Source organism: Xiphophorus couchianus, chromosome 18 (assembly GCF_001444195.1).
Source record: "Xiphophorus couchianus chromosome 18, X_couchianus-1.0, whole genome shotgun sequence".
Lineage (NCBI taxonomy): Eukaryota > Metazoa > Chordata > Actinopteri > Cyprinodontiformes > Poeciliidae > Xiphophorus > Xiphophorus couchianus.
In genome coordinates this window covers 997,928-1,024,383 of record NC_040245.1, presented here as the reverse complement: position 1 = coordinate 1,024,383, position 26,456 = coordinate 997,928, and the positions used below count along the sequence as shown (strand labels likewise).

Below are 26,456 nucleotides of genomic sequence, written 5' to 3'. Positions count from 1 at the left end.
TAATCTGCAGCCTGTGATTTTCACTTCCAGCTTTAGCTCCTTTACCTCCCCTGATTAACGCATCGCTTGCACCACAAATAAACCCAGCGGACGATCAAACACACATCATGCAGCTGAACTCTGACCTTTCAAGGTGATCTTTATCAACAAGTCTTCAGGATTTTTCTTCTACTTTTGCTGCTTTTTTCTCAGTTTCAGTCCTTCTATCTCATCGTTGTCAGGAATGTTTTTATTTTATTTTAGCCACTTAATTCTACCTAAACAAAAAAACTTTTAACTACAGTGACACCTCAGCAAAAAACCCGTTTTAAATTAGAATCATTAGCTTCTGTTGCTGTTAGCCTGTCACAAAACACAACTAGTTCTGTTTTCTTTATTCATGAAAAAGTCGCTAGAATGATTCTAGCTCCAACAAGGTGATTCCCAGATAGCCGTTAGCTACAAAGGGATGAGCTAACCTTGAGTTTGATCCATTTTAACTCATGGAGTAAATTCAATCTCGTTTTTTATTTAGTCATTTATTCAAAAGAGAAAATATCTGCTAGATCAAATACTAGTCCTCAGAAAACTATATAAGGTTAGCTTAGTTTATCTCCACTTTGAATTTTGTTAAGTTTGGCTAATTATAATTAGCATTTCATGTTAGCTCATTTTCACTTATCTTAGCTTCTTACCTTACCATAGCTTTAGCAGCCTGCTAAATGTGTTGGACTGTTTCATAAGTTCCTGATTTAAAATTTTTAAAAATGGATTCTGTTAGCTTAGTTTATACCAAATTAGCTTTGATTAGCATTGCAAATGTTAACTTACATTACTTTACACTAGCTTACTTTAGCAAAAACAATGCTAAAGGCTAATCTTATGTTTAGCTTTTCTTCTCTTGGTTTATATTAAGTGATCTAGTTTATCTAATCAGAATTTAGCTTAGCCAGTGGGTAACTGTCTTACTTGATCTTCTTTTTTTATAGCCTAGCTTAATAAAAGTTGATATAACTTAGCTTATTTAATTTTAATTTAAACTGTACTGTCTGACTGTAGTTTAAGTTAGCTTAGCTAACTTAGCTAATCTATTTCCCATTAGCTATATTCATCTCACCGTAGCTTAGCATAAACCTGTCATACTGTGAATGTGTTTGTCTGAAATTCTGATATTTTTTTATCTCTATGCATATTTAGTTCTAACTTTAGAGACATTTTAATGGAGGTTAATTTTGTTTTATTTGCTATGTACGTGATATTTGAATCAACATTAAAGTCATAAAAATTTAACTTAGGCATGTTTGCTCATGTCGGTTGGAGATGTTTCTTAGGCCTGGCTCATCTTTTTTAAAGTTTAAAGTTTTAAAACACTTGACCGGAGCGTCTTGGTTGCATTCCCAGCTTTATGTATTCCTGTTAGAGCAGCTGTGCGTTTCATCTGATCTATCAGGATCTCATGTTTCTGCAGCTTAAACCTGGCTTACAGCACGGTTTATATCGGGTAACTTCACCGTGTAGAAGCTCAGAAAACAAGGCTGCCTTCAAACTGAGTCACGTTGCGTTGAAAGACTCTCTGTAACGTCAGGATATGTCAGGTTAAACCAAAGGTAGCGGTTCTGGAAAGCGACCGGGTCGCCGATGGCTTCCTGTGACTCTGGACGTTCAGAAGCTCTCTGGTTCTCAGGATCATGAATTTTACAGAGACTGAATCTATTGAATTAAAGATTCAGCATCAAACATTCAGCAGCAGCTGTGCAGATGTTCGCTGCACGTTTTCACATGATCGCACTAAATCATTCAGACGCAAACAGAAACACCAGAATCAGCTCTTTGTGGCGCTGCTGGAGGGAAAATCAGCACTGAAAAACATAAAATACTACTAGGTATACTAGTATACTTTATTTCAAATAATAGGTATTTTAAATGAAGCGAAATTACAAGTAGCTTTTAGCAACCCAATGATTCATAAATATTTGTGAAAAATGACTTTTTCTATTTGCAGATTATTTCACTTTTAATGTGAGAAAAATGTCTTACTACAAGTAAAATAATCTGCAAGTGGAACTAGAACCTTTTCATCAATATCAAGGAATGATTTACTTAAAACCAGCTCCTATGTCTTACTTTAAAGTTGGGTTTGTCTTATTTCAAATGTACTAAGATATTAAAACTAAAATCTAGAAAAAGATTTTTGGTAAGATATTGTGTTTTTGCATCTTCTTGCATAATTAGCTCAGATTTTTGAAGCTCTGGGCATTATTAATATTATATTCAGCCATATTAAGATACTGATGTCTTTATTGTGTTTTGGGAACAGCTGCAGCTGCGTATGGCAAACTGTTTTAACATAAAATTGCTTTTGTCTGACTGCCTGTAATTACATTTTAGATATCTAAAACTAAGTTTTAGGTAGACTCAGTTACATTTTGAGTATCCTGAATGATAATTTAATATTATTAAATTATTATGTATAATTTGCCATTGGGCTGTCCATACAGTCACCAGGTTTCATCACCAGTCATCAGGTTTCCTGAACAAAATTGTCAGAAAATGCCAGAATGTGGAAAGCGCTCAGCAGGATGGGAAACGAGGACATGAACTTTGTAAAGTTAAACACAGAAATCAGAAATATGCAAAGAATGTGCTGCTGTAACACATTAACAAGCTGAAAATGCAGCATTTTAAAAACATCTTTAATTTTTTTTCATTAAAATTTCATAATGCTACGAACTGCAGGGCTGAGATAAAAACTCATAAACTGATCTGCAGTCTCGGTGAACCACCAGCAGATGGCAGCATGCTTCCAGTTACATGAGGCCGAAGCTTTTCCTCTTCGTTCTTCACTTTTCTGTTATAGTTTTAAATATTTATGTTTACAGTCTAATTACTATTAGAAGAACCCAAATCAGAAAAAAACGGCTCCTTCAAAGTTATGAAACAAAACCTTCTCTCTTATATTTCAAAGTAAAAGCCTTCCTAATATGAGTGAATCTGAGAATAAGCGCTGCGCTGCTCAGGCCCAGCCCAACCCAGCTGGGTCAGGTTTTATTCATGCCGCAGCAGAAACTGTGGGAGTTTGATCCAAAAATATATTCCTGTTGTGAAACAAAGAGCGGCGGGACAATAGATGGAGTGGAGCTGCAGCTACTGAGCAGCGAATGTTTGGTTTGGATCATCATGACTCAGAAACAGAACCAGAACCAGAGCTTCTCTCTGGCAATCACAGGTTCATGTTCTCTAAAAATATGTCCAGTTTTTAAACGTTCAACTTGCATTTTTGTTTAGAAATGTAATTGTTTGTTAAAAGTTCTTATTTCTGGGACCAGACTGGAGTTTTAATCAAACAGCAAATTAAGAAAATCTATCTGAACCAGAACCAGATTTGTTGGTTCTGGTTAAATAAATCTGTAATTAAACATTTCAGCTGCAGCTGAATGTTTTATCAGAGTTTTTCCAGAGTTCATTTTTGTTCCCCTCCTGGCCTGTGGGGGCGCTGCACCAAGAACCACTGAAGGAAACGACACAAAAACCTCTGAAGACACTGAGAGCAACTTCCTTCTTCACCAGATGGAAACAAGATGGAGGCGACAGATTTTAGCGGTTGGAGGATTTCTCTTTAGTCTTTGGCTAAAGACCAGGAGCCATTTCTGCTGCTAGCGTAAGGCTAACACCTTAGCTTTGGTTGTATTTACCCAGAATGCCCTGTGCTGTAGTTCACTTCCTGCTTTTGGAGCGGTCTCTGGTCCGCTTGGCATTCACGTTCAAAGCGAACCAGAGTTCACTTCAACCGAACCCAGACCGAGGTTTGGAGGACCAGAGGTCAAAGGTCGATTAGCTTTCACACCTCACCAACCCAACCGGACTTTATAGATAAATGGACTGGAATCAGGTTAAAGCGACTGAACTGGGCTGGCGGGAACGCAACCTGAGTCTGAATTCGATCCACAATTTAGCTGAAATTCAGTCAAATTAACCCAGAACTCAGCAGAACCGAGACGGAACCCAGACAGGACAGTTGAAGCTCAGACACAACTGGGATGTGAATTCAACTGAAATCCAGAGAGAATTCAGACCAAGGAAAATCAAAAGTGGTGATCAGAACTTCTTCAGAACCAGAGAGCGTGTGTGTGTGTGTGTGTGTGTGTGTGTTCTGAGTACTGGTACCACTCAGAGTCCAGCGCTCTCCTGGTTCCGTCATCATTCCAGTGTCCTGATGACATTCTGCTGTCCTCTGATGTGGCATTTTGTTTATTGATCCGGAAACATACCTGAAAACAGAACACACACGCACACACACACACACACACACACACACACACACTGCTGATGCGGTTCCGTTGGATCCTTTGTTCTTCAGTCTCAGATGTTAAATTATCGGACCGTTAATCAGCAGAACCAGAACCAGTTGCAGACTCCTCCAGTCGGACTTCTTGACTCGTTAAACTGGGCAGGTAGCCTGCCTGACCACCATCATCATCATCATCACCTGCTGCACATCACGGATGATGATGATGATGATGGCTCCTCTTCCTCCTCTGGGTCCCTGAGCGCAGGTACCAGGACACAAATACTCGTCAGTAATTAAAGAACCTGACCTGGTTCCGCTCGGCAGGCCTACATTCAGCGTGATGGTGCGTTCACTGACACCTCGCTGTGGCTCAGCAGGTCACATGACCCAGCCAGGGGCTCCCATTGGTCCAGCCTGGATCAGACGTAGAGACTTTAGGAAGTTTGCAGAAGTAAATACGGATCCACTTTAGATCATTTCCCCCTCAGTAAAAACATCCACACAGAAAACAGTTTCACACCAGGGAGAAAAAGTTTCTTTTCTTTGGCTCCGTTTCTTCTTTGCTCTGAAAATCCAAGATGGATGCTTATCTTAGTTTAGCTATTTTAGCTCTGCTTGGGATTGATTAGCTCATTTTAGCTTACTTTATGCTACTTTTTATTCAAAGCTGAAATTCTCCTAGTTCAGCTTAGCTTAGTTTATTGTGTCTTTGCTTGACTCTCTTTGATTAGCTTGGGCTAAAACAGCTTAGTTTAGCTTGAGTTAGTTTATCTTAGCACAATATAGCTTAACTTAGGTTAGCTTGTCTTTCGCTAGCTAGGTTTATGTTAGCAGAGCTTATTTTAATCTAGATTAGCTTGTTTAATTAGTCTGAGATGAATTTATCTTAGTTTAATTTAGCTTAGCTTACCACAACTTAGTTTAATGTAGCTTATTTTAGCTTAGCTTAGTGCAGCTTAGTTTAGTTTATCTTAGTTTAGCATAGCTTAGTTTAGCACATATTAGCACATCTAAATGCAGTTTCTTAGTTTATCCTAACTTGATTTCTTAATTTATATTAATTGAGCTTAATTTAGTTAGCCTGTCCTACTTTTGACTAACTTAAGAATTTTTAGCTTTGTTCATTTAATTTATCTTATTTTATTTGTCTGAGCTGACTTAATGTATCATATTTTATTTTATCTTTGCTAAACATAGTTTGTCTTATCTTAGTGTAACCTTGCTAAATTAACTTAGCTTTATATTAGCTTAGCTTTTTGAACATAGTTTTCGTAACTCGACCGTGTTCTCGCTAACTTTATTTTTTAAAGCTTTGCTGTCACAGTCAGGAATCTGAGTGAAAATCATCTAAATCCCCAATGAAATCGATTTAGATCTCCAGAAAGCCGGGAGATGAATGTTAAAGGGAATCGCGTTTCCTCTGGACCGCCTGATAAAATTACCTTTTCTTTTCCCTGGTCAGTTTTCGGACCCTGAAACGCTCGCTGGGATCCATGGGCGTATCGGAGACTCATCTGATAAGTGGGTTGTGTAACGAGCTCTTCGCTAATAATTGGGGCGTCCACTCATACCTTCCTCATCTTCAGCAGCCATCAGGTGGATGGGAGGTTTAGCTCTTACTGGTTAGCGTTAGCCTGATGTAAAGTAGCAGGAACTGATCCCAGGGATTTCTCTGGATTTGGTGGTTGAACCCTGAGCGGCAGATCAGGTTTTACCTGCAGGGTCCCTGTGTTCACGCTGCATTAACTGCTTTCCCCGCTGGTTATCATTAGCAGTTAGCTTACTTAGCTTCCACTAAGTGAATTTATTGGGATAAATTATAAAGCGCTAATTACGCTAATTACTTAGCTGTTTTGTAAACTTTCAGTTGATGAAAGTTCAACATCTGTTTTGAAGTTTTGGTTTAACGACCAATAATAAATCTTGAAGTAGTTAGGCGTTTGTATTGATGCTTTTATTTTGAAGTGGGTGAGGACTTCCATTTCCTCTCCTCTCTTTTTTCTCCAATAACTTTATTTAACACAGGAAACCTACAGGAACAAAATAAACATGGACAGTAGAGAATTAGCTATAAACGTAGATATAATATTTAAAGGCGTTATACAACTTGTAGATTAAAATGTCATTATTAAATTGGTGCTCTTTAAAGGGCGTAGTGCGTTAGCATTAGCTTCTGCTAAATATCCTGTTGGTGTACCTTGTAGTGCTTTAGCATTAGCGTAACTAATATTTATGTTTTGTGTTTCAGGGTTAGGGTTATTATAGATTTAATAACACCAGTTTTTATTTTATTTTTGCCATTTTTCTTCATCAGGATGAAAGCTCGCTGCCTTTTCTGCATAATTTTATAGAGCAAAAGTCAGACTTAAAATTAGAGGAAAGCTGGTGGCTTTTCTGGTGGATATTTATCAAATATTAAAGTTTTTTCTAAAGTTTTCGTAATATTAGCAGCTTGAAACAAGTTTTCTCATTCAACATCAAATTTTAAAACTTTCTGTTCATCTTCAGTGAAGTGAAACGAAGCTGCTTGTTTCCAAACATCAGAGCTCTTATCTTCTGTCTCCACTTTAATGGCATCAACTTCCTGTCGTTTAAATTATTCCTGCCGTTTGGACGGGATCTGAGCTTTCCCGCTCCGTCTGGATTTTAACGTCAGGTGGGACTGAGGAAGAGGAGCATGAACGCAGCATCAGGATGAAGGTGGAGTGGTCCGATGTGGGAGCAACATGAAACATCAGGCGGAATATTTTTAGGAGCTTCTTCCACACCTCTTCCTCCTCCTCCTCCTCCTCCATCCCTCCATCACTCCGTCTCTCGTCGGCGAGCGCTGACGGCGGCTCGCTGCTTCCTCTCCCTCTCTGCTGCTCTTCACATGCAGCAGAGGAAGAGGAGGCAGGAGGAAGACGCCTCTCTGTTCGCTCTCTCAGCTTCTGGATCAGATTCTCCTGATTCGGGGTTTCAGGATCGGATTCCTCCAGAGAATTTAGGCAAAGTGCTGAAGAGCTGCAGCTGGAGCGACCCGTTCAGGCGGTTCTGGAAATCAAGTGGATTTTTCTCCTGGTTATTTCTGAGTCAATGTTCTGCAGATGTTTCTGTCCTGCTGTGACGGGAGGAAAACCAGCTGGAACTGATCAAACAGCGTTGGCTAAGTGGGTCAGAACCGGACCTGTACCATGTGAAACTGAACTCCTGCAAACTTTGCCGGATTACCCAGAACCCTTCGCGCGGTGAGGACGGGAATGCGGCTGCAGCTGGACCTGAAGGATCATTGTTGGGTCTGATCATGGGTCAACCCCGTCGCCGTTAAACCCGCTTCTCCTGGGGGTCATGAGGTCCGACCCGGACTGAAGACAGATCCAGACCCAGAGGGATCCGGCTCCTCGGGGAGATGGCAGCGGCCATCGCCAGCTCCCTGATCCGACAGAAGCGCCAAGCGCGAGAGTCCAACAACGAGAAGGTCGCCACCAACAAGAAGCGCTCCAGCCCCAGTAAAGACCCGCGCTCTCTCTGCGAGAGACACATCTTCAGCGTCTTCAGCAAGGTCCGATTCTGCAGCGGGAAGAAGCGGCCGGTTCGCCGGAAACCAGGTGGGCGCTCCAGTTCTGACCAGCATTTATGAACGTGCTCTCAAGTTTTTACCGTCTGTAGATGTCTGAGGAATCTGGGATGAACTAGTCTGACGTTTGGTGGCCTGTTGGTGTTTTCTTGGCATTTTTGTCTTTTACCTTTTGGGTTTCTTGGGGGCATCGACTCCTTGGCAACGGCTCATCAGACGATGGCTGGAGGATTCATAAGTTGGTAGGAAAATAAGTGAAGATAAGTGAAAGGCTGGTCTTTCAGGTGTTTACTGTTCTAGATGCATTAAATTAAAATGGTTTGGATTATTTCTCATCTTGTGTTCCTGATGAAGCAGAGTGCTAAAAGTCAGACCACTATCCCGTTTTAGCTAGCACCCAGAACAAAGATGGAAGCTAAACTGGTCCAAATACTAAGATTACTCTCCTTCAACCACCTCCAGGAGTTTTAACCAGAGAACATGATGTTCTCATCCATGAGTCTAATCTCAACTCTTCTGGCCTGAAACGCCGATCCATCTGCTCTGACCCACCAGAACTCATCCGCTTACAGGGTTGGTTCAAGCTGAAGAGCTAAAGACGCTAACGGATCCCTGACTAGACCTTCAGATCCTGTAAAACCAGAAAGAGGATCCATCCTGCTGCAGAAAACAGCTCAGATTTATTTCCAGACTTGAGGAACGACTGGACAATCCTTAACCCTGATGGGTCTCATCACCAAAAACACTAAATCACTCAACAACTTGAAGGTTTCCGCCTCGTTCCTCCATAACTCCTGGAACTAAAGAATCATGGATTCCCTGTTCCTCTTGTGTCCTCAGATTTACTGGATTTACTTCAACTAGCCAGCTAGCTGTGCTAACCCTAAAGCACTAATCATTAGTTCTGTTAATGCAAAAGCACAATAACGAAATGGTAGTTAGCAGAAGCTAATGCTAAATGCTATATCAACACCTTATTTAGTAGACGCTAATGCTAAAGCACTATATGAACAAGATATTTTAGTGGAAGCAAATTTGCAAAAATGTATAAAGGAAGCTAAGTGCGCTAAACATTTAGAAAGTTAGCTAAACCACTAAATGATAAATTAGCTCTGTTATTAGCACTTTAGCGGGAATGTTCCCTCCTCTGCTTTCACCCATCATGCGGTTCTGGTAACCGTCCGTCTAAAGATGAACGCTACGACCCAACCCAGAAGGAAAATGTTTGTTTTATCTCCTCTGAAGGGAAAACTACTGATGTTGGTGTATTAAATAAATAAAGCTGCTGGCAGGAGGATCGTCAGAACGTAAGCAGCTTTCATGAGTGCAGCAAAAACTTAAAAACAGCCACTAGTATTGCATAACTTTCTTCTTCGGTGGTAAATATTTGATGAGGCTGATTCCAGCTTCGGTTTCCCACTGGAGGTTCAGAAAATCCTTTTAGCATGATTAGTGTTCTGTTCTGAAGGAGGCTGCGTTCTGCTGCAGAACCCGGTTCTGTTCGGTCTTTGTGGTTCCAGAGCTAGTTCTGAGCGGTTTACTGTGATTCCACATCTGAGCGACGGCGCCGCTTTCTGCTGACCGGGTCTCTGCAGATCTCTCTCCGACCCGGCGTCCCTGCAGTCGGACTTCTGTAAAAACCTTAGAGCCAAACGGCTGAGCGAGGCTTTCTGACTGCATGAGGAGAGGTGAACAAAAAACGTTTGGATTAAAATGAACTGAAATACTTTTCAGAGCCTGACAATAACTAATTGTTCATTTGTACAAACGGCTGGTATCAGCATTTCCATTCAATCACTTGATTATAAATTAGCAACAATTTTATGTTATTGTTTTAAGTCTCCAAACACATTCAGTTAATCAACTGCTGTAAACAGGTTTCTGGATCAGAAGAGGATTCGTCAAACTCCCTGGTCTCTGCTGAGTCATGCTTTTAAAAGTTCGCACTGAGCATGTGCGAACCGAGCCAGCGAGTGGCTTTTAAACTCGACGGGAAAGTTGGTTCCGCTTTCTGTGAAAAGACAGCGTTCACAGAGCGATCACATCAAGACCGAATCAAACTGATGCTAAAAATCACCAACCAGATCTTCAACTTTGAGTGAAAGGTGGCTAACGGTGCGCTAGCTCGGCTAATGGACGGCGAGATTAGCAATCGCACACTCAACTATAAACCCAACCAGCCGCCATTTTCTTTTTGATGGTCAGAATCACCAAGCTGTGATTTACGAATGGATGAACGGTTGGATGAAAGGTTGGATGTATTTAGGTTAATAATAGTTTTCTCTGAGTTTGCTGCAGCATCTAGTCGTTGTATGTCTAGGGAAAACCTCTCCTCCAGTAAAGCGTGCTCTGATTGGTCGGACAGCAGCGCGTCGGGAGGTTCTGGTCCGGTTCTGAGCGTCGCCCTCAGTCAGCTCCATGTCGCCTCGCCTTGTGATGAGACATTTCTTCTTCTTCTTCTCTTTGCAGCTGCTGAAGTCAGGAAGTGTGAAATCCGTCTAAATTTAGCGGCGCAGGGAGAAAACGCCTCTGGATGAGCTGATGCTAATCAGCGTGAGCAGCTAGCAGATGATTCATGTCAGGAAACAGAAACATGATCTGCTAACATCAGGGCAGATCTGCCAACACCACAAACAAGCTGCAGAGGAACACATGAAAAGGTCAAAGGTCATTTAGCCCTGAACTCATCCTGCAGTCCAACATTTTCAGAGGAACATTTTCTGCCTGTTTTCATCCTCAAATCAAACATGAGATGGAGTCAAACAAAGTTTCTGTTTCACTCTTCTCTCTCCAGATGAAAGACAAAAGCTGCTCTGACTTCCTCAGGTAGTTTTCAGGCTTCTGTTGTTTCATGGAGAGGCTAAGGAAGCAGCTAACCAATCAGCTAACAAAGCAGCTAACCAATCAGCTAACAAAGCAGCTAACCAATCAGCTAACGAAGCAGCTAACCAATCAGCTAAGGAAGCAGTTAATTAAGCAGCCTTGTCTGGAGGTTAGTGGCTGCTCCACATTCAGCTCTGTGTCTCCTGGTCTATTTGAGGCCTCTTGGCCCACATTGTCTCCTCCTCCTCAGACGGTCCAGCTGGACCATCAGTTGAGCCTCGGTCGGCTCACAGATCAGAGATGGAGACGCTGAGACGGAGCAGCATAAGCAGGCTGGGACCTGCTAACACTGGTTGAGGTTTTACTGGGAGGATTTTTTTTTTTTTCATTTTCACTAATTAGCAATTTTGCTAACTTTGAAAAAAGTTTAGCTCACATATCTTCCACTAAATTAATCTTTCCAGATAAATTATAAAGGTGAAATGCACGTTGAGGTGAATGAAGTTCGACATCAGTGCTGAAGTTTTGGTTATTGACTCTGAAGAATTCTTCAAGTAGTTAGACGTTTATATTCATGCTCTTATTTTGAAGTTTGTTTATGCAGCAATTTTGTTTCCACTCCTCTTTTTTTCAAGAGACTTTGTTAATCTGGCAGAAGTTATACAACAAACAATGAAAAATACAGAAGAATACAACACTAACATGCACAAACAACCAGGGATGTCAAATAAACAAATATGGAAAAATTCACATTTATGAATTGATGTGAGAGCGTAATCATGTTCTTACATCCACATGATGTGTTTAGCGTTAGCTTCCACTAAATACCATGATGATACAACGTGTTAGCGGAACTAATGTTTATGATTAGTGTTTTCAGGTTAGCACAGCTAACTTTTAGCTAGTGGTGCCAACCACTGTGTTTTTTCTATTCATCTTAGATACAAACCTTTAACTGAAGCGTGTCGTTAAGCTGCTGTTAAAATGCCGTCCCCACAGTGACACACGGTGGGGGAAGCGTCATGCTGTGGGACAGGGAAGCTGTCTCATCTGTTCTCAGATTCCCAGAAACATTCAATTGTTTTAACCCCTCATACTTCATTTTCTTTGATCAATCAAGAAGTCGTGGGGTAGAAACGTCGCTGCAGATTCCTGCAACGCTCTGCTGACGCATTTGGAGCCATTTTACCTCCTTGCTAATGCTAGCTTTAGCTAAAGGACCTCAGAGTTTTAGTTCAGGCTCACGATGACTGATGTCAGCTATGAACTCCAAAAGACTCAGTTTGTTTTTTCGCTGAATTGTGCCGCATGTTCTCTACGCATCAAAGGATCTCAGAGTTTGAATCCAAAGAAAAACACTAAAGAGGCAGCGCATGTAAAATCATCATGTTATATTTATTACTCCTTCATCAAAAACAAACCTGGAGTGCTGCTTTGATTCTTTCAAGTTTGAGAAATCTTTATATCTCCATGGCAACCGTACAGCTGCAAAACACCTGGGTGGACACACATACACACACACACCCATATATATATATATATATATATATATATATATATATATATATATATATATGGCGAACCAACCAGACATTGTCGTAGTGGATAAACAACAGAGGAAAGCCGTTGTGGTAGATGTAGCAATACCAAGCGACTGCAACATCAGGAAAAAGGAGCACGAGAAACTAGAGAAATACCAGGGCCTCAGGGAGGAACTGGAGAGGGCCTGGAAGGTGAAGACCACAGTGGTGCCTGTGGTCATCGGGGCCCTCGGGGCAGTCATCCCCAAACTGGACCAATGGCTACAACAGATCCCAGGAACAACATCAGACATCTCAGTCCAGAAATGTGCAGTCCTTGGCACAGCCAAGATACTGCGCAGAACCCTCAAGCTCCCAGGCCTCTGGTAGAGGACCCGAGCTCAGAGGATAAGAACCACCCGCGGTGGGTGAGAAGGGAATTTAAATTTTATATAATAATTACAGGAAATGAAGGTAACATTTCATTTGATCTGATTGTACTACAGAATGGCGCTATGTGCCTGAAAAACACATAAAGAGCTTCAGGTGTGGATTAAGACTTTAGGAAATCACAGGAAAGTCTGGCTGCTTGATGTTGGATCAGAAGATCAGATGGTAGGAAGGAAAGGAAAGCTGCAATAAGATCTCCAGAATTTAAATGTGTAGCAGACTAGGAGAGGAAGCAGGTGAGGAAGCAGGAGAGGAAGCAGGAGAGGAAGCAGGAGAGGAAGCAGGAGAGGAAGCAGGAGAGGAAGCAGGCGCGGATCTGACCTGGTGTTTGTGTGTTTGTGTTGCAGAGCCGCAGCTGAAAGGCATCGTGACGCGTCTCCACAGCGAGCAGGGCTTCTTCCTGCAGATGCTTCCCGATGGGACCATCAGCGGCTGCAAAGACGAGAACAGCGACTACAGTAAGCTTCAGGCTGCGACCTGCTGATCTGAAACACCGAGCCGCCCCGTTGGCTCGGAGCTGCAGATCACAGGAAGCTGATCTCCGGAATGTTTCCAGCCGCGTTCCTGCTGCAGATCAGAGCTGCTGCTGAAAACCAGATGAAAAGGAGGACATGGAGACGAAGAGGAGGAGGAGATGTTTTGGTTTTCTCTCAGATCATCTGAGTTAAATAAAGGAGGATTAGCAGCAGCATCGCCACAGGCCTCTTCCTCCTCATCCTCCTTCTCATCCTCCTCACCCACACGCCAGCTCTCAGTCTCCCAGGATTAAATCACCTCCCATCACTCGGTCCCTCGCTCTTTTCTTCTGTTTCTCTGCATTTTTCAGCTGAAGGCGAGCGGCAGAAGCAGAGGCAGCGCATGTCTTATTTAACTCAACTACAGGATGGATGCGTTCCTGTCTCTGAATGCGTTCCTGTCTCTGAACGCGTTCCTGTCTCTGAACGTGTTTCTGTCTCTGAGCGTGTTTCTGTCTCGTCCTGCAGCTCTGTTCAACTTGATCCCGGTGGGGCTGAGGGTGGTGGCCATCCAGGGCGTGAAGGCCGCCCTCTATGTGGGCATGAACGCTGAGGGCTTCCTCTACACATCTGTAAGACTCTTCAACACTTTACATGTTTTCATTATGCTGGAAAAAATCAAACTAGGTAATGGCTCCTTGATTTCTAAATTACACAGTCAAAAATGAACAATTTGAGTTATTTAGCCTAAAGTAAGAGGGGAAAATTGCTAATTTTTCAAAGGCATTCATTCATATTCATTCATTCATAATTGTTACAGTTTGAAAGTAAATACTTATGAAGCTAAATATTTTGTTAGCCAACTTGCTAAATATTTAACATCTTATACAAATATTTTTGCTAAACATTGAGTTAGTTGAAATTAATATAGAGCCTGAAATTGAATTTTTAGCTAGCTAGATAAATATTTAGATTCAAATTAAATATTGAATTATTTAGCAAAATTTTAGGCTAAATATTCAGATGTCTAACTAAAGACTTACACTGCATCTAAATCTTTAGCTAAACATTTAACATCTAATTATATATATATATATATATATATATATTCAGGTAGATATACTGTATATGCAACTAATTAATTAGCTAGCTAGCTAGCACACTACTTTGTGTTGGTCTGTCACATAAAGTCCTAATAAAATACATGGAATGAGACAAAATGTGGAAGGGAAGTGTTCTGCTCTGATTGGCTCAACTGCTCACCACCTGTTATATCCTGAGGCCTCACACACACTTACACACAGAAATTTGTGTTTCTACCCATATTTATACTTTGTATTAATTTCCAATCATTTTAATAACTGCATTTATGCCAATCCCAAACAATTAACCTAATCCTATAAATCAGTCTGTATTTCAATTTGGTCCTTTTAAAACCCAGTGACCTTCATGGCGACATAAACAAGTACACACACACACACACACCTGTTCCATGTGTGGAGGTTAAACTTGCTCAGCAGACTCACGTTTGGCTTCAGGTCACCATCAGATATTTGCAGAATGAGGTCAGCGTTGCTGCCCTGCCCACTCCATGGGAGACAGACACAGATAAACTCTGCGCTAGACAAACAAATATTTAAAGTTAAGGTTTTACTTCAGGTACTAATCGTAGCATTTTAAAATAGTCTGTGTTTGTGGTTGCAGTTCAGCTTTAGAGGTATGTTGATCAAACTCTGACATACCGAGTACTACAGTACCGGAACGTGACACCAGGACTCATGTTAACCAGTAACTCTGTTACTAAAAATCCTCAAAACAAATTATCTGCTTCAAGGCTTTGTTAAATTCACGGTAAGAAATGCTGTTAAACTATTCAGTGCACTGTAATGAATAGGTATTTGTCTTGCACCACAACAGTGCTCTTGCTAACATTTCTGCTATTGATGCATTCAAGCTACTTGCTATTGTTAGCTATGAAGGGAAACAGAGGGTTAGTGTAGAGTACCAACTCTACAGCACCCAGAAAATAACAGAATCAGTCAAAAGTGTGAAAACGTTTGTGTTAATCTGTTATGTTACAGAGGTTTATTTTGGCTAATGTCTGATCACAGTAGCTACAGTGATGTGAGATAATAGTGGGAGTTGTGTCAAATAAAGAAAAAATAACTATTATCACATATTATATTTGAATCTGATCATTTGTCAACTTAAAGAACAAACATTTGAAACTGAAAAACAATTTTGAAACAAAAAATTCCAAACTACTTTTGAAATTCGCTGGGTATTTTTCTTTTCAGATTTTGTTTTTCAGTTTCAAAATTCTGGCCCTGTTTGGCTTGGCTGTAGAATCATAACTTACAGTATTGAGCCAAATTAGGACCATAAAGTTAGTTCAAAAATGTGTTTTCTAAACTAAAAAAAATTAAAGAAACTTTTGAAACTGATCTGAAATTGAAAGGAACAATCCTTAATCTAAAAAATAGATTTGAACTTTCAGTTTCAAACATTATTTATGGGAAGAAAAAAAAACTTTCTGGATCCTATTTAGTTCAATGTACTGAGCATGAATATTTTAAGTTTATAATAATTAGTTGGATTTTGTATAATTTAACCACTTTGTTACACATGAGAGTTAAAACTGAAATGGAGGTTTGACTTGCTAATTAAATTAATAATTTACATAAATGTTCTTTTTTGTATCTTAACATATTTGTATTTGTCAGACCCAAAACCAGCAATGTTTGGATGACTTTTTGTTTAGTAGTTAAAATAAAAACAATTTTTTTGTGTGTCTCTGTCAGGATATTTTCACACCAGAGTGTAAATTTAAGGAGTCTGTGTTTGAGAACTACTACGTCATCTACTCATCCACCATGTACCGGCAGCACGAGTCGGGCCGGGCCTGGTTCCTGGGTCTGAACAAGGACGGCATCATTATGAAGGGGAACCGAGTGAAGAAGACTAAACCCTGCTCACATTTCGTTCCCAGACCCATTGAAGGTGAGCAGACGTTTTCCTTTCTGAAGAAGTTTAGTCACCTTCCTTTCAGTCTCCTAGGATTCCCAGGTTACCGGTAAGCTTTAGCAACAGCTTCATTTGGTGTTAAGTTTAGTCCTGTCAGAGCCAGATTAGACGTTTTTAAATTCCAGCAAAGTGGGCGGAGCCAAGATATACTGATGAGCACTGATCAGTGTCCAGATCAGCGCAAAGGGGGTGTGGTCAGGACAAGGGAAGCACTGCTGCCAACCTGACGACTTTGTTGCTATATTAAGCAACTTTTCAAACCCATCTAGTAACTTTTTTATCAAAAAAGTGACAAGCGACAAATTTAGCAACTTTTTGATAAACACTCACCACCAGGGGGCGCTTGTCTGGGTGAGATGATTTCACACCTGAATGCAGCACTGTGTGATGTAAAAGCTGTACTGGTTAACCAGTACACAAATTCAACTGCAGTAGCCACTGTTCAACCCAAAGAGGGCAGCACTAAGGTTATTATTGGCAAAATAATGCAGCAGTAGACAAATTTATATGAAATGTCAAAACAGAAACAAAGATAGAACCTCAAATAGAACCTATTTAAACAGTTTAACAGCAAAAAACTAACAAAACAAATTTGGGGTTAAGTGAAACCCTTCACTCACACATTTATTGGATAGTATCTGTTTTCTAAGTAGGAGAAAATCAATATTCAGTTTAAAATTCAGATTTCTTCATTTTTAGAAGGTGGAGACATTAACCTTTCCTATAAAGACACTGAAGAAGAATATCAACATACCTTCATCATTACTGTGAGCAAATCCTATTTGAGAATGTGTTTTATGAAACCTTTCAGTCTTTATTTCTTTTCTTTGTTTTGAGTCTGGTTCTGTGTGAAAGCTGCTAAAGTTCAGATTGAGCTCAGGGTTTAGTCAGATGAGCTACAGGAGCTTCTTTGAGGTCAAGGTGAATCTCTAATGACGCAGCTGGAGCTTCAATAGGAAACATGAGGCTCCGTCTCTGCTTTCAGCTGTTCGTTGCTATCACCTTCTTCATCCCTGTCCTCACCCTGCAGCTCTGCTGCAACACCGTTTCCCTCACCTACAACCTCAGTTCAGGCTGAAGAACCTTCTGCTAGTGGTTTTATTGTTTTCCTTCAGATTAAGCAGCTCTATCTCATTCCAGCAGGTCATAAGCAACTGGACTGAATTCTGGGATTTAACTGGATCAGCATCAGGAACAGTTGGTTCCACACTGGTCCGATCATTTTATTGGCTGGTTTCTGCACCTGATAAAAGTTTGGTTTTCATAGCTTTTTGACCAATTTACTTTTCAGATGGGAAAGATACAATTCCTGTATGAAGTCTGAAGGAATGTTAATTTTACAATTTTCCCAAGCTCATTGATATGAAAAAAGAAAACTTGTTTTCAGACATTATTTATACAATATAGTTCAATTCAGTTTATTTGTGCAGCGCAAATTTACAACAGATGTCAAGGCACACTACTGGGGTTGACATGTTGTTTTCTTGTCTCCTCTGCAGTTTGCATGTACAAGGAGCCGTCTCTGCATGAGCTGGAGGAGAAGCTGCTGAAGTCATCGCGGAGCCCGACACTGAACAGCGGCCGCGCCAGGAGCCTGGACCGACCACAGCGGCGGTCCGCCAACTCCTCCACAGAGCGGGAGGCGTCATAGCCTGCAGCGCCCCCACAGGAGGAGGAGGAAGAGGATGAGAACTCCCATTTTAACAATCCCTGTGTTCAGCAACTACAACCACACCGACCAACCGCCAAGACAACGATGACGAAGAAAACAATGTAAAAAGAAGATTTTAAAAATCCGGGAAAATTCTTCTTGCTTGTGATGAAATATTTTAACGAGCAAGGGCATGGGGGAGGGGCTTGCTTGAAAATGAAAAAAAAAATCAGGACGTTGATTGAGATTTACATTTTATGCAAAAAGTCCTGCTGAAATAGTGCCAGGAGGCTAGCACACCTACTCCTCATCAACACATTGTAATCATCATCATTTCTGTCACAATGATGACAAAATATCTGTGGAGTCGGGCAAGCGCTCCGAACTCTGAAGCTTTAAGTCATGTAGAAACTTCACTTCTCTTTGTTTTCTAATGAATGCTAAAACCTTCGCACTTCCCACACGCTGTGCTTCTTCTTCTTCTTCTTCTTCTTCTTCTTCCTCTCCGTGTTTTCTGTCAAATCAGACGGAGGAGGTTCTGTTTCAGGTGCCACAATTTGTTTAGTTTCTTTGTTTGAAAGGTCAGGGACTTGTTCTGGGTTTAGTTAACAACTTTAGTTTGCTTCTCGAAAGCGAAAAAGAAAGACAACAAAGCCAGGTGCTCTTGATGAAATTCATTTGAAGAAAAAAAAACATGCTAACAGATGTTAGTATGAACCAAAATTAACAACTTCCCCCTATTTTACCTTGTCTTGATAAATAATGTGGTTAAATATTCTGTCAAACATTACTAAAATCACCATACAAGAAAACAGGTAAAACCATTTGTTAACATTTCTGTGTTTAAGTTTTTACCTGAGTGGAAATGCATTTTGTTGGTAGGGGGCACTTTCTGCATGTCAGTTGAAGTTAAAGGCAAAAAACTTAGTATGGAAACAAAGTTTTACCACAAACCTGAACCCTGAATTTGATGTCCAACTCACTGGGAAGAAGGTTTGGTTTGTGAGGACATCAGGTCCTGATAAAGCTGGTGACCAGACTGGGTCCTCATGGGGACATAAAAACAAGAACACACACAACCAAACCTTTAGCTTTTCTGTCATCCTTATTACATGAAATTAATTTCCAGCTAAATGTTTGTCTAAATATAACCCAAAAACTTTAATACCACTGAGGTTATTGAGAATGTTGATGTTTAAGCCAGAAAAGCTCCCAATGAGGCAACAAAAATGAGTACACACACAGGTCTCTCTACAAACTACATGAAGTAATGCAAAAATAACTCTATGTACAAGACAATTTTTTTCATTTCTCTGTCTGTGGAGAAGTAATTACAGTTTTCAAAATAAAAGAAGTGTATGTAAAGCTAGCTAAGGTCAATAAATGAAATACATTTTATTGAGCTTTGTTTAGATTACTTTAAGAATACCAGTCGACTATTTGCTGCTTCTTTGGCCAGAAAGCGAACACTTCCCAAAATCAGAAATAAAATGCAAAAATGTTGGCATGCTTTGAAATGATGGTTTTCATAGGAATTATGCTTTGTGGAGAAAGTGCTGATGCTGGGAGTGACAGGTCAGGAGTGGGAGGAGTCTAAGTGTTCACACACATGTCCGAAGTACTGACACTTTGTAGGAAGAGATTATTGCATGATGTATTTCCTAAGAGCACAGCGGCGCCCCCGCAGCCAGGAGAATTTAAATGATTTATTAACTCACTAACAGCAGAGTTGTGTAACGGAAAACAGGCTCCACCCACCTTGTGACCTCAAATATATGAAATACAATCAGAGTGCTATAACACGCTGAGCTCTTATTGGTCTGATTTTAAAGTAAAATATAATCCATAGGGTAAGGAAGGAAATTATTGACCAATTACATCTGTAAAGGAGGGAAGAGGGCAGTATTTTCTGATCCAACCAAAGGCAACCAGGTGATTTCAGGTTAAGCTGATAATCCATAACTCCTGGTGGAATGTGTCATTTTTTGTTGTTTTAATTTAAATTTAAAAAAGATGAGAAATATCCAATAGTGAAAGCTGGCAAAAAAGAAATTTTGTTTTATTAATTGATATCATTTTATTCAAAACATTTTGTAAGGATTAAATCTCTCTATTTTATTTTAATGTTAATATTTTCATTTTATATTGTTATACCAGTTTAGCCTAATATATTTCAAATTAAAATTTATTAATTTTTATTTTTCTCAAATATTAATTGTTTTTAAGTTTCATAGGATCTTAGCAAACTGTTTTTGACTCAGCAAAAGGTCATTTTTAATTTAATGTCTTTAGATGAAAACCAGAAGCATCTTAATGCTGTGTTGGTTTTTCTTGTTGCTTTCACAGCCGCAGATGGTCGAGTGTTTCTAACAAACTGTTAATGTTATGGTGTGTTAAAGAAACCTGGGATTTCTAAGCATCAGTCTGTTAGGTTAATTAGTTTCTCTAAATTGCTCTTAAGTATGCGTGTGTATGGCAGGCAGTTTTAGCATAAAATTTGTTTTGTCTAAATAACTTTCATGACTAAAAATGTGTTTTAATTTGAAATAATACATTTTGACTATACTGACTGATAATTTAAGATTTATGCATTTACATTCTGACTAGTAAGAGCATGAACTTTTTGAAATCTACAAGGAATTTCCTATTATTCTCTGCCAAACAACGCACTTAAAAATGGCTTTAAAGAGTAAAAGTACTGCTGTAACCCATTCTCAAGGTGAAAACGGAGTATTTTCAAAAAATATTTCATAACTTTTTTCTTTGAAATTTTAAAATTCTATGTAGATCTGGGACGTTTTGACTAGACAGAATAATTATTCAGGATATAGTCAGAAGGTTAATTCAAGATATATGAAATAGAAAAGTAATCTAGATTAAAAATGTGCCAGATATTTAAAATTTATTTGGAAAAGTATTAAGTATTAGTTTTGCCGAGTTATTATTTGCTTTCAAGATATCTGCAATGTAATATATTTCAAATTAAAATGTATTCATTAGTAGAAGATTATATGTCACCTATCCAAAAATACTTTTAAGATAACTTTATTTAGAATTATAGCCAGAACAAAAGGTGAAATTTTTCAAATTTGTGATTAGTTATTTAATATGTCTGTCAGTAATCAACCTTGAATTGAAGCATCCAGTCAACTTTATGCTAAATCTGATGTCATTTAGTCATAATACAATTAGAGAGATCTTAATTTACTAATATGTGAATAATCTATATAAATAAACCAATTTCAGACATCTAGAATAAGTGTGGCGAAGCTGATTTTATGTTAAAACAGCCTGCTGTAGTTGTGTTCATGGTTGACCTGTGTGTCCCTGTGGTGTAAATAGGTTCAGAAAATGGATGAATGCATTTATAGATGTTTTTATATGACTCAGTTTTTTTGGAGAGATTTATTAATGTAGTTTAAATATAAAATGTATTGAAAAAAACCTAAAAGTTGTTTTTTTCCCGGGTTTCTTTCCCCACCGTGCTGTGTTCAGGCGTCGTCTGGGCGTCAGCTGATGGGAGGCGGTGGCAGCAGATTCAACACTGCCTTTCTTCTGCGAACAGCACTGCCCTGAAACTGAAGCTACTTTACTGCAACGCCATCTGAATTTCATAAATCTGAATCAGGAAAATCGCTGACAGATCGGAGAAACGTTTACATTTTAACATCCAATAACCTCCATATTTGTTTAACTGTTGTGATGTTCAAGCAGCACTGCCCCCTGCTGTTGTTTTCTCCCTTTAACTCCTGACACCAACCAGGTTTCCTGAAAACAGGTCCAGATAGAAAAGCAGACATAGATAGAAAAAAACTGGGAGTAATCTTTTAATTTTCTGAGTTTTTTTTCCTGTTTACGTCTTTACGACCTGCTGACCTGCAGCCAGAAACCTGACAAACTTCAGATGTTTGGTTTTTCAGCATTTTTAGGAAGCTTGCTTCCTCCCATCAGCCGAATCCGGGACAATAAATCTGTTTGCTGTTTGGATGTTCTGTTTGACCCCTGACCCTTATGATCACAGTTTGCGGGGTCAAGAATCCTCTGTCTGATTGGCTTCCTGAATCAAATTAAAAACAGACGAACTGATGGAGGGAAATGAATGAACCAATCACAACCCACCATTCTGCCTCTGAGAAAGTCTTCCACTTTGGGATTTTAATTGGACCATGAGGATTGTAGAGACTGCTGACTTTTCCCAGAGCGCCGGGGAAATTTTAGCGTCTTTTTCTGCCACATCAGCTGCTTCAGACCAAACAGAAACGTGTCTTAAGTTGCTTTCTGCTCTGAAGCATCCGTGCCTTCAGGTGACTGCAAAACATCACGGCTCAGACTTTAATGTATGAAAGGCCAACAAGACATTATTATGGATGAACAATTTTTTAAAATTTTTATTAATTTGTTGTTCTGAGCTCATGTGTATAAGATGGGAAAAAAATCAGAAAAAAAATTGTGCTTCAGTTTTATTTCTTAAAATCAATTGTAAAAAATTCTAATTAATTACATTCATGAAAGCATAAATCTTTGTCGTATGTTTAGTTTTTTACATTTATGATTAACTTTTCATCTAGGTTTCTAATTTTATTAATTTCTTCTTCCAGGTTCATAAATCCAAAAAAGAAAATCAGAAAGGAAAATTATTTTTCCCTTAACAATAATTGTAAATAATCAAATTAATAACATACATAAGAACATACATCTCTGTTATAAATGTTTTGCTTTCCTTATTAATGATTAACTTTTCTTTTAAGTGTAAAAACTTTTGCATGTTTTTTTTTTTTGTTTAATCCCGCTGGTATTTTTGATTTTTAATTTTAGTCGTTATTATAAAATTTTACATTAATTTGTTGTATTGTCAGAAAACACAAATCACCTCAAAGTGAATGCTTATTATTCCAATGGTTATCCTGTCACCTGAAGGCATCCCCCCGGCAGAGCAGAGACTCAGAGCAGTGAAAGTCTGTAATCCCCTAAGCTGTTCGGTTCTGAAACTGTAGGGGGCGCTGGAATCAGCGCCAGGAATCAGTGATGAAATGTGGGAATCCGTTTGAGAACGTTTTTTTGTGTTTGCTGATGTTTGCACCATCATATAAACGCATCATGTATTAGAAAAACTCATCGCAATTACGCAGCAGGATGAAAAATAAAAATGACAATAAATGAAAAATAAAAAAGGAATGACAGAAGAATTTCAGTGTCTGTGTTGTTTTTGTTTTTTTTATTTACAGCCCAGTGGGTTGAAACGTTGATCCTGTCTGCAGCTGGTTGTTGTCGCCTCCGGGTGGCAGAAACATGGAACTTCAATTTGAACAGAAAAAAAGTTTTTAGGTATGAAAGTACTTTGAAGTAACATTTTAAATATAAAAAGTGTATTTAAAATTATTTTTAAAATATGTTAAACAAACACAAAGTTAATACACAGGGTGCATTAACATTTTTACATTATTTTAGTTTAAAACACAATTACTCTGATTCATAATCCTGATGTTATCACTTTGCATTCATTTTTTAATTTATTAATTACTAGTAATAGTAATAACTAATAATAAAAATAATCAATAATGGTAACTGATTTAAATAACTGCTGCTGACGATGTTCTAATGTGTTAAACACAGCAGTGGTGAATGGAAGCAGTTAAAAGTCTCACTTTACTTGTGAAGGTTTAATTTAGCCGTCAAAATGTTATTTTTAAGACACATCTGTCATCTTGCCCAGAAGAACGTAAAAGTGTTCATTGCGCCGCTTATGTGATGTTTTACATTTTTCACAATGATTCTTTCAGAAAAGAAAGTCATGTTTTGTTGATTAAATGAGTCAGTTTCTTTAATTTCCCTTCCATTCACAACAAATAATCAAGTGTGCAAAGAGGACCATCAGATCTAACCTTCCCTCCAACCAGGTCAAGGGTCAGGAAAAAGGCAGCTAACATCTCTGCAGATCACACACATGCTGGACATTAATTGATTAGACATAGACCCAGGCTGTTTCTGTGACACAGTGAACATACAGTAGTCAGTTACTCTGCTGTGAAACAAAATTAGCATTTGCAACATTACAAGGTCCTTTTATATCCTTTATTTTAAAATAAACATTCTGTTCCTCTTATGTTTTACTTTATTTCCTCTGTTGTGAGCGAGTTAAAACAAGATTAACACATAAACACAAAGCTGTTCTTTCTTTCAACAAAATGAACAAATATATTTTTACTTTTTGGATATGATTAAACTGGAAAAGTTATTTTTATCATTGTTTGTCTTTTCTTTTTTGTTGTTGCTTTTCTGTTTGACGGTTTGAGTTGTGAGTTAAAAGCTCGTCGAGTTTCAGCTGGAAAAGCACTCAGCCAGTTTCCACTTCGCAGAACGCTTTGTTAAGTGTTCTGGTGTCCTAAAGGCCGAGCGGCTTCATCCATGTTTGATGAGGAAAGACAGAAAAACACGAGTCTGCTGCAGCTGAACGAGTCTGAAGGCTTCAGACTCGTAACAGTAATTTGTCCTGAGATTCCTAAACGTTTCCAGGCCATGGCCTCCTGTAGACTGAGCTACAAAATATGTAAAAATTTTATTTTATTTTATGAATTTGACCAGCAGCCAATCAGAAAATGAGCACAAGGAAAAAAGTTTTAAATCATTTATTTTATTTTAGATTCTATATTTTAAAAATGATTGAATAACAGAAAACAAAAATTGTGATGAAAATGTTATTATTAAACAGTTTGTGGGATTTCATTTTTTTTATTTTTGCTTTTTTATTTTTCTCCAGCTTCCTGATTCCCCCACAGCGCCACCTGGCGGCACCACAGCGGGCCGCGGCCCCCACTTTGGAAAACCCTGATTTTGCCTGTTATTGGAGAAAAAAATGGGTTTAATTTTTCAATGTCATATTTTCACCATGTTCATTCATTCATTCATTCATAAATATCACAGTTTCAAACTAAAGGCTTAATTTGTTGAATGGGATCAACTCACTCTGGGTTTGAATGATTAAAAATTATAAAACTGAAATTGACCATAAAATTAAAGCTGTTTATTTCTGACATTTTCCTGATTGTTTATGATTTTTCTCAAACCAGAAAACCTTCAAAGTGTTTGTTGATTCAATAGAAACCAAAAAGAACAAATGACAGAACAAAATCTGCGGGTTTTACTCCTGTCCTCATTTTATACTTTAATCCAGCAGAGAAAGTATTTATGGCCTCATGTCGTTACACAGTAGGAACAGCAGGGGGCGACATCCAATCAGGAGTGAGAGCAGAAAGCCGCGATCAGCTACATCTTCCCTGATTTTAATCAACAACCTGTTAAACTTTCCAGTTCCAGCTCAGCAGCTGAAACTGGAAAGATTAATGCATCTGAATGAAAACATGCTAATTTACCTGAAAGTTAGTCGGAAGGAAAACAGTAGATGTCAGATTCTTCCTGCTTTTCCTTTTAATTAACTTCATAGGTTTATTTTTACTTCACAGTTAAGTGTGAAACCAAGGCTGAGTGATTTTAGTGTAATTTAAAACACGATAAGACAAAATGTTTCCGGTTTTACCTGCAGACTTCCGCCGTCAGGCTCACCTGAGAATCTGTTCAGGTCTAGAGAATAAAAGGCCAGAGAGTCCACACTAAAAAAAACACAAGATCCTACCTAATATTTTAGATCAGTTTCTAGTGCCAACATCTTAGTACCGTGTTTCCCAAAGTGGGGGCCGCGGCCCGCTGTGGTGCCGCCAGGTGGCGCTGTGGGGGCCTCAGAAAGTTGGACGGAAGATGAAGGAGAACAAAACTAAACTAAAAAACAGGAACCCCAAGATTTTTCTAATCTGAAAATTTTCATCATAATTTTCTGTTAAATCTTTTTCTTTGTTCTTCTTTTTAAAAAATCTAAGTTAAACTAAAAACAGGAAATGAAAAAGTTTCTGACAAGAAAAAGATCAAATGGGCCATAAAAACCTTAAGAACTGTGGACATAAAATAAAATCTCATGTGAAAAATATGAAATATGACATATTTCCTTGTAATAAAAAGGGGGATTGTGATTAAAAACAGTATTATCTGGAAATAAGGTCATAATATATTATCTGATTATAAAACTTTCCACCACATAACTAATAGTTATCTAAAATCAAACGTAGAGGTTAGCATTTATGCTAAATTAATGTAATAATTATTGAATAGTGAATAAAAAACATTCTAAAAGTTGATTGTTTACATATTTTGCAGCATTGAAAAAGTTTGGGAACTTCTGTCTTAGTTCACTTAAAATAAAACAAAACTAAAATACAAGTAACTTTTCATCAAGGCAGGAGTTTGTTTTGATTTAATTATTCATTATTGTTAATGCAGAGATTCTAGTTTCAAAGCAAATTAAAGACATTTTTCTGTCTTATAATTTAAATAATCTGTCAGTGGATCTAAAGCGTTTCTAAATTAGTAATATAAACTCGGAACAAACTAAATCTTGCTGAAAAGTTACTTGTTTTTTCTGATATGAGATATTTTTATTGTAAGATCAGTTTGGGTTCCTGCAGTGTTACTGAATGAGGTTCGGATGGACCGGGCCGGGAGGTTTTCCCGCGGATTTGCGGCTCTCTCTCCTCTACGTCACATTTCTCTGAACTGAAAGGTTCGGGGCGTTCCGCGGGATTTCTGACCCGGTTGATTCCCACTCATGTTGGGTACGGACTGAAACTTTGGGTCAGTTTGTTGGGAAATCACGTGACGTCAT

General features: G+C 38.8%; 1 protein-coding gene and 1 long non-coding RNA gene across 4 annotated transcripts in view; both read left to right on the top strand.

Moving 5' to 3' along the window:
* The window catches only part of LOC114161774 (fibroblast growth factor 12), a 36,224-nt gene extending 16,969 nt beyond the window's left edge, over positions 1-19,255 (top strand). For 2 of the 3 annotated variants that reach the window (XM_028045348.1, XM_028045347.1), the window contains exons 2-5: positions 12,964-13,074; positions 13,600-13,703; positions 15,873-16,071; positions 17,595-19,255. In XM_028045348.1, the coding sequence (XP_027901149.1) occupies positions 12,964-13,074; positions 13,600-13,703; positions 15,873-16,071; positions 17,595-17,746 (566 nt within the window). In that variant the 3' untranslated portion in view covers positions 17,747-19,255. Of the gene's footprint in view, positions 1-7,160; positions 7,855-12,963; positions 13,075-13,599; positions 13,704-15,872; positions 16,072-17,594 lie in introns of those variants that run through there. The other variant, XM_028045346.1, reaches the window with a different exon arrangement.
* A 636-nt stretch (positions 19,256-19,891) lies between these two features.
* The window catches only part of LOC114161795 (uncharacterized), a 28,122-nt gene continuing 21,557 nt past the window's right edge, over positions 19,892-26,456 (top strand). Inside the window, exon 1 of the long non-coding RNA XR_003599069.1 lies at positions 19,892-20,673. This is a non-coding gene — a long non-coding RNA (uncharacterized LOC114161795). The remainder of the gene's footprint in view (positions 20,674-26,456) is intronic.